Source organism: Eurypyga helias, unplaced genomic scaffold (assembly GCF_000690775.1).
Source record: "Eurypyga helias isolate BGI_N326 unplaced genomic scaffold, ASM69077v1 scaffold10179, whole genome shotgun sequence".
Taxonomy (NCBI): domain Eukaryota; kingdom Metazoa; phylum Chordata; class Aves; order Eurypygiformes; family Eurypygidae; genus Eurypyga; species Eurypyga helias.
Genome location: NW_010270096.1, coordinates 1 through 9,026, shown reverse-complemented (window position 1 = coordinate 9,026; position 9,026 = coordinate 1). Strand labels below are relative to the sequence as shown.

Genomic DNA, 9,026 nt, shown 5'->3' with positions numbered 1-9,026 from the left:
GCAGAGGTGTCGGTCTGACGGCTGAGCGCACGCTGGCGCAAACATAGGCTTTCGCAGATCCTGCTCTCCCACAGGATTCCCGTGATTTAGCACGCTGCGAGGAAAAGCTGCCTCGGGGCAGTCAATGCAGTCTTCCCGTAGCTTTTGGGGGTGCCAGGACCAAGGGTGCCTCAGTTTTGTGGCGCCGGTCAACAGCGACACGGCAGGAACTCAGTTCTGAGGCGGCGCTGCCTCTTCGTCACGGAGAACGTCGAGGGATGAAGGCGAGCTGCGCGATTCCTTCTGCAACCTTTGGCTGGGAAGGCCAAACAGAGATTCTGTCAACTACTCTCAAGAATATCCTTTTCCCTTTTTCATGTACCTACTACAGATGGGTTGGAACCTCCACAGAGAAAACCGCAGTCTACGCTCTTCGGCACGCTCGGCGCAGGCCGACGATCACCAGAAGCCAGTAACCCCCGGAGGCGTCCAGGGTGATGCACCGATTTGTGTGTGTAAACGGGTCACCGTCGGTTCGGATTGGGTCTGGGGGCTCTGGGTACGGGTTCGGGAACTGCTGCTTGAAGAGTTTCTAACTCTGCTGGCTGAAGTTTCATTGCTTTCTGCACGTTCTGGTCTCTGCTGTTCCCAAACCAGTGTCTTCAGAGCTCAGGCCGAGAAAGAAGAACTCATCGTTGAGTTTTTGCTGTTAGCCCAATAAAAACGGGGTATACTGAAGAGAATGACCCCGAGTATCCTTTCTCAGTTGTACAAACGGTACCGTCTCAGTGCTGCGTGCAAGCGCCACGTCCCAGCTGGATTTGTGACTTGGTCAAGCACATTTAGAACCTTACGTTGGACTGGGCCTCGGCTCGGAGTCTCTTTATCCTAAACTACAAGTAGTTAATGTCAAACTAATTGAGTTGCTGGCAAGGAGATGACCAACATCTGTCGTTCTCACAGCAGGCGCAGAAAGATGAGTTGGTATGTTGGTGCAAAGCTGCTCTTGCACAGCTGAAGAAAAATGCACAGACGTAAGCAGGAAGTACGGAAGCGATGAGAGAACACAGACATCGAAGTGCAAACCATCTTGTTCGTTTAGTAAGGAATCCAGAGAAAACGTGGCATCAGGGAAACTTAAGTGGCCAATAAAAATATGCTGCTTAAATCAACTATCTTAGCAGAATTAAGTTCTAAGAGAAAGTAAGCATGGCTGTACTAATTATGCTTAGGGATAAATACCAGGAGAGAGCAAGCTGCTTCACCCTTTGTTCTGCTGTTTAACTGTACCGGGTTTTTTTGGCTGTAACCATGTTGTGTGCTCGTGAGTGTCTTCTAATCAGTCTTTTTAGTCTTCCTGTAGCGCAGGATTGTGACTGTGACCCACAGGTTGAGAATGAGCATGGTTATGAAACGGATGAGAACTAAAACGGAAAAGAAAACCACTTGTAAGCACAAATCCACAAAAAAATAACTGCTGTCCTCTTCAGGAGAGGCGTTCTGTATACCCTCACTTCCCTTTCCGTAACTCTTCTGTCACCGAGTTCAAATGACCACGGGAAGGAACCCAGAAGTTCTCAAAGGAAGTAGAGCAAAGCATGCAGCTCTTGCGGGTGGCACCTGACAATGACACGCTACTGGACCTTTAATTCCCTTGTGACAAACCCAGGAGAGCAGTACAAGTTTGAGCAGCCCCAGACACATTCATGTTTACACCAAAAATGAAACTTGGAGCTGCAGTGTCCTTTGTGGGTGCGTGTGTTGTTTATAATGAAGGGGTATTTTCTACTACCAGCTGTGAAGTTTCAAGTGCAGGGAGACAGGGAATACTTGTATCTGTCCGGTTTTAAGTGTTCCAGTATCCCGATTAACGTTCAGAATGTTTTTAGACCGAAATAAGCAGAGTATCTACCTGTGAGACCACAGCTTGATGTGCGGGCGTTCCTAAGGCCTGGTTGGGGAAGGGCCTATTATTCCCAGAAACGTGCACAAAACTTTCAGAAATATGTGACACGTGGCAGTTTCATACGTCTGTATGAAGCCAGGATGAATGTTCCCAAGTGCTTGCTGCTAGACCTTAGCCGGAGACGTTTGCCATGGGAGCAGCAGAGTACCCGTGTTCGCTGCCATCTCTCCCACGGGGTGCTGTGCTGGATTTCAAAGAGCAGCTTTAACCAGAGCCAGCTTTACTTTCAAGAGCCAGCTTTTCACTTCCACGGGGTTTTTCTCCCCTCAACACACCTCTCTCGCCTCTCATCAGTGTCAGAGTAGCTGTGGGTGAACGGGACCCGGACTAAATTTCTGCATGTGCATGATGCCTGTTTCTTTGGTGATCCGTTAACTGCACGGCCCCCACCAAATACATCTGCTTTACAATGAAAACACCTGCAAATTATATCATTTAAACCAGTTTTTTGGTGAGTTTCTTACCAGCCTATCTTACTCATTTCTAGCCTGCCACAAACTTCCTAACTGTTGTGTCTGAAACTATTCACACACTAAGCTGAACTTGAGTTTTCTAGGATTTTTTTAATGCACAGACCCCACAGTAAGAAAAATTACGATTTGAAAAGCTACTACTGATTTATGAAGTTGAATTTTACTAAATTTATGGATTTAAATATGGAAGATTTGTATTGCTTCATCCTGCTATTTTCATAATTGAGTGAGTTTTGTAGTGCTTTGGCCTCTTGAAAAAAACCAGCAGGGTTTGGGCCACCTGTCACAGGCGGAGGCAGGTTCTTTCATTTTCTCCAGGTATGTGAGTGATCCCTGTGCTCCCATTCCAGCAGTAACTCCTTCCCTCACCTGACAACCCAACAGGTTGGTGGTTTCTTCCGCGAGCAGGTAACTGCTGTTACAGAACAGCTGGAAACTACAGTGGCAGCTGTGACCTTGGAAAGGCGGGCAATTCCATATCTGACTCACCTGCCAGATCATTCGTAGTCATCACTGTTGTAAATATTCTTGCTGCAAATGGAACGAATTCTGGTCAGTGGACTAGATACGACTTGTTCATACCTTCAGAAAATAACAAAACATCTGTTTTTCCATAGAGGATAATTGAAAGGATTTTCTTGCATGAAAATACACATTGTATAGACATTCCCCCTTTCAGTGCACCTGCTCTTCACCATTCTAACTTCAGAGATGAAGCTCTGAAAGCTGTGACACTGTTTTAAGCATCTTTTTTAAAGAGAAAAACATGGATACAAGTAGAAGGTTTCTCTCTCTCACTAGATTGGGTGTGGTCGATTTACTGCTTCTCTTTCTGTTCAGCCCCCTCCAGAGCTACACCCACAACAGAGTTAGCGTGAGGTACCCACTGTAACATTCACATGCCCAAATAGGAGGAATTCAGCTTTCCTTCCCTCAACAACTCTAAACATCTATTATTTCCCATTTGCAGCAGGCTAAAACCATTTATAAAGCGCACTGCCATTGTTCAGTGACCATACCACGACTTGTAATTACTGACTTAAACCCGCTTGTTTCACGGGGAAAAAGATCCAGCATCACCATGTTTTACAGTGAGAACATTTCAGCCAAGTTCTGTGAATGTGACAGAGGCACTTCGGACCAACGGCTGCAGAACTGTTCCTGCAGACCACTGAGTAATTAACAGGTGAACTGCGCAAATCACTCTTCTTGGTACGCTCTTAAATCCTGTGTTCTGCTGAGAAGTGTGTTTACCTGTAGGCACAGAGTTCAAGGAGCATAGCAACAAGTGTGTATTTGTTTGTAGATGGCTTTCAGAATTAGCGTTGTCTGACTGTCGGACTAGAGAATTTAGCCCCTTTTCATGATGGAGCACTACTAATTTTATTAAATCCTTGAACATGGAAATCTCTTCTTTGTAAAGACAGTTATTTCAACTGTATCAGGTGCCTTTGGCTGTATTTGCCTGTCTTCTAAGTTAAAGAGTCATTGTGACTGAGCTGCTGTCAATGATAAAACTCGATTTCAAGACACTCTTGTGTTATCTGAGTCTCAGCAGTCAGCACTAAGAGAAGATTTTTACCTACTATGTTTGAGTAAAGATGTGTTGAATCACAGAATGGTTTCGGTTGGAAGGGACCTTAAAGACCACCCAGTTCCAACCCCCCTGCCATGGGCAGGGACACCTTCCACTAGACCAGGTTGCTCAAAGCCTCGTCCAGCCTGGCCTTGAACACTTCCAGGGATGGGGCATCCCCAGCTTCTCTGGGCAACCTGTTCCAGTGCCTTACCCCCCTCTCCAGGAAGAACTTCTTCCTGATATCTAATCTAAACCTCCCCACTTTCAATTTAAACCCATTCCCCCTTGTCCTGTCACTACAGGCCCTTGTAAAAAGTCCCCCCCCAGCTCTCCTGTAGGCCCCTTCAGGTACTGGAAGGCTGTGACAGGGTCTCCCTGGAGCCTTCCCTTATCCAGGCTGAACAAGGTACTGGGAGGAAATCCAGCTTAAAAAATACCAAAAACTCAGTGCCACGCACCAAGCTGCCTGTAGCTTACCTGCACAGGTATATGCAGACATACTCCAGGTCAAGGCGCTCACTTGTCCAGCCTCTTTTGTCTGCCAGAGACACCGCAGCTGAGCCAGCTTACTGGCCGCACTGATGAGCGTGCAGAAATTCTGAAAAGCAGGTAAAGAAGTGAAAAAACCCTCTGCCTCGACCATTGTATTATCTGAGTGTTTAGCTTACGGCTGTTAGTATGGAACTTAATAAAACCCAGGACTGGCTTTTTCATTTAGAATTAAAGAAAAAATATCCTTGTTCAGTATTTAGCAACCAAAGCATTTCAGCTTCTTACTGAGGAACCGTGAAGCAAAAAATTCAAGTTGCCAGAAGCAAGGGACTGATTTCTGAGGTACTGCCCAGAAAGAAGCTCACAGAGCACAACAATTGCTACTGCTGCTGGCAAATGCCTGACAGTCTCAAATACATTAAGAAGCAAAGAAATAAAAAAGCCTCTCAACCTGCTACATGAAACTGTTTATGCGAGTTAGCTGAAATGAGCCTGACCTAGTCTAAACAGCTAGGTTCATTCAGACCATCTGTTACCATTATGTCTGGCAAACAAAACCATACAAGAATGAGAAAACTGACAAGAATGTGTGGAAAATGAGTCAAATTGGTGGGAAAAAATAATGAAGGGAAGGGACTATTCACCCTGTCAACCTTTTAAGGGGGGTTTTACAAAGACAGAGGGTAGAGGGGACCGCCACATGGGTCTTTGTGCCATGCCTGGATTTCCCTTGGAAGTAAGGATCGGTATCAGGCTTAGAAGCTTTTATCCCCATTGGTATCATTCTTTACATTAGCAACTCCAGTTCATCTCAGTTAAATTTTAACTTAAATCTCTCTTCTGATAAAAGACTGTCTTTAACCTCCGTAGGGCATTATCAGATTATATTTTTCTTGCAAAACTATAGGGCTAAAGGCAAAAAAAGATTTTGTGAAATATTTAACATCCCCTGTTTCAAATGCTTTGACTGATGCTCTATTCTTTTCCTCTCACATTAAATGGTTATTAATGGGGATCATGACATTAGGACAGAAGAGGCAGTCTCTTTTCAACATCTTAAACCTTGACTAGGTTTAATTAAGGCATCACAATTAACAACCTCAGAACACACCTTTTCTATTTCCACAGAGTACCTATTGCCAGTGCTATGTTTTCCAGCTCACAGAAGTGAAACTGCTGTATTTGAAAACTGGGGTCGTTCTGAAAGCTAACCCAAATGATTAATTCCTCCAAGGACAAATACAAGGAGAGATTTCACTAATAAAGACATCCAGAAAAAGAAAAAAATTACTATGTGGACCTGATTTCTAATAATCATGCAGCACTTACCATGGCCAGGTCTATTATCCACTTCCGCAGCGTCAGCATGTACCAGCCCCCCCAAAATCTTACATTATGTTAAGTTTCGTCGCACTGAAAATTCTAGGATACTGCAGCTCGTGAAACTGTCTGGGGAATTACATTTTTTTAAACATTTGGCAATGATCTTATTGAAACTTTAGAACAGACTATACAGTATAGATAAAACACATTAAACACTGGTTTAAACACTAGGTGCTCCTATTTTTCACACTGTCTTTGGCTAAACAGCACCTGGAGTTTCTCAAGAGCTGCTCCAAAGCACCAGACTTGAGATTGAAGCCCAAATCCTATTAAGAAAACCCCAAAAAACCAACAAAACCCAAACACTGCAGCTCTCGTCACAGCAAGTACAATCTGCATGGGTAGGAAGCAAAGAAAAAAGTGTTGATCATTTACACCCTGCATCCCTAGCAAAGGTGTAAATGAAGAATTGGTCGTACTCGTTAGCAGGGGTGGGCCTTCTGAAGCACAGCTACACACAAAGCTTACTTCTTGTAGAGATCGCGCCGCGATCCCAGAAATCGGTGCGTGACTGCGTGACACACGTTGGCTGAAAATGGTTTACAACGGTAGCATGAAACAAATGATGACACCACTGCTATGCAAAGAACTACCAAACAAGCCACATAAACCCAAATTCCCAGATTTCAAAGGATACGTGACTGCGTAGAACAAAGCTCGTTTCATGTTCCCATTGAAACGCAGAATAAACAAAAGGAGAATGGCATCTGGAATAAATGAGAGACTGCACATCAGAGATGAGAGACAGGCATGATGTCTACGGAAACTGTTTCTTACAGGTTTTCTCCCTCAAATTTGATTGATGTCCAAAACACTGCAAGCTCCAAAATGAAGCTTTTCTTAGACTGTGGAGTGTTTGTTTCTCTCCCATGTGGAGTCACTGGATGAAGGATGAGCTTACACTGCAACTCCACTGTGTGTGGATTAATTAGAATTAATTAGACCTTTCTCCCCTACCTGACCATCTATTTTGATAAAATTTACAAGGATTCAACCACATTTGAGATGTTCATTCCCTTTTCCCCCTACTCCAAGCTAGAATTAGCCAGTGATTGGTCAATCATTGGTCAGCAGACTCCCCCGACTGCAGTGGAGGACTGTACCTACATGCAGAGCCCTCGAGTGCTGAATGAGCCCTGTGTTATTTCCAAAACACGGCTTAAAAAATTACCTTGTGCAATGATGATGGGATATTCCAGGTATGTCTGCAGAGGGTAACCATAATAGATCTGGTACCTCAGAAACACAAGGAAGCTGAACAGAAGACACAAAAGAGCATGACTGCACGAAGCGACAGGACAGCTTCTTCACAACTGGTTTTTTTTACTGTTTTGCTTGTGCCAAAAGGCTCCAGATGGCTCCAGCTGTCAAACTGATCAAACAAATATGAAGTGCAAGCCTGATGATTCTGGAGTCTATTTCTGTTACCTTCAAATGGAATGAGATACAGAGAGCTGCCCATACTTCTTGCCAAAGTCTTTGTGTCAGTGTGTAAGCATAATTTTATTAATTAAAACTGATGAGAGAGCAATAAAGACTTAGGACCAGACCTAGAAGGTATCTTCTCTTTGCAATTGCCTTGGCACCTCGGGGATAACTCTGATTTCTTTATTTATGTCTGAAGTTCAGTCTATACATTAAGCAAGTTTTACTTTTCACAATGAGTAGAAAACATTTTCCAAACTGTCTAGACTGGAGTGCTGTAACATTGCCCTGTGTAGCTGTGCTGTACAGAGAGTCTGTTCTTAAGTGCACTAACAACGGCCATTCTCCCTCCTGCTATTCCACAATACAGTATATAAAAGAAATTGAACTTTTATCATGTTTACTTTCTTCAACTTTCATGCAAATCCATGGGGTTAGGCAGAAACTTCCAAGGCTGCAGAGAACACAGAAAGGACTCTTAAGGCACAGTTTTATGTGAGGAAAAATGGAAGGTTTCTGGAGTGGAAAGATGGCATAAGGAACTGCCTGCCTTGTAAGAAACTGGCTTTTACAGTATTCAGAATTTAAATATCTGAACTTCCTAGAAGTCTCATTTCTTATAGGGTGAAATCATACCCCTTGCCATCAGCACCATGCTTCTGTGTCAATCCTCTGCCAGGTCACTGCATCCTCACTCTGCAAAACTGTCCCAGTTTGTACCAGTAGCCCCAAAGCCCTGCAACTGGACCCAAAGGCTTTAAAGGTTGCAGGATAAATAGTCTACTGAGTAAATAGTCCCTATAAAGGTTTCAAAAAAGCCTCGTTGCAACTCATCCAAAATAGTTTTGCCCAGAGCAGGTGCGGAACCCGCACGGTGTGGGAACTGTGGTTATCATGCAGGTGCTGAGGAGACATTTACGGCTTCTCCGTGCTCAATCTGAAACTACTTCTGAAGACTTTTTACAGCGACAACAGGGATTCAGCGCCGTGGAGAAATGCAGGCAGCCCACGGCTGCAGCAGAGACCCGACGGAATTCCGTATGGCTACATAGGGGAAGATGTCCGTAGGGCTGCACCTCCCCAGCACCAGACAAGGGTCAGCAGCTCTGCCCTGGCGTGTTCGGAAACAACATGCCATTTTTGTGAGGCATTTTCTTGGAATTCAAAGCCCTTTTTTCAGCTTGGTGTACAGAGCTATCAGCCTTATGGCTGGATGTCCTGGCCCCCTCTGTCACTGGGTTCTGGAAATACAAGGCTTTTTGAGGTATTTTCTCCCACATGCTTGTACCCACATCTGCTTGCACACGCACATAGTTTCTCAATTTAGTTTTCATTCCATTAAGATTTAATTAGCTCATGTAACCTTATTACAGACTGACAAATCTTTGAGGTTTGACACGGTTTGTAATTTTCTTCAAGAATGCTTTACTTATTTGGGTGACAGAAGCCTGTCCGACTGGTACAATTACCTGCGCAACAGGGTGCACGGGCCACTTAATAACCTAAACGTGGCTTAGGTGTTGTCTCCGGCTGCTTGGGTGGCCCGGGTGGGTTCTGGGCAAGTTAAAAAAGCCGTGTTTCCCTTCAGCCAACGGCGCGGAAACCTTCAGAACGGGAAGTTTCAGACCCAAAGGGCTGGCGTGGCCATGGCACCCGCGCACGGCGGGCGGGCTCAGCCGAGGCCGGCCATGGCAGAAGGCGCGCTTTCAGACGCGAGGGGAGCACGGGC

General features: G+C 44.9%; 1 protein-coding gene across 1 annotated transcript; it reads right to left on the bottom strand.

Annotated features, from left to right (window-relative positions):
* Positions 1–1,314: 1,314 nt before the first annotated feature.
* Positions 1,315–7,153, bottom strand: PQLC3 (PQ loop repeat containing 3; the record flags this gene model as incomplete). The annotated part of the gene is made up of 6 exons (XM_010158316.1): positions 1,315–1,403; positions 2,908–2,949; positions 4,475–4,595; positions 5,819–5,876; positions 6,510–6,579; positions 7,044–7,153. Coding segments are annotated over 6 exons (490 nt in total), but the record flags the coding sequence as incomplete, so codon positions are not given.
* Positions 7,154–9,026: the final 1,873 nt, after the last annotated feature.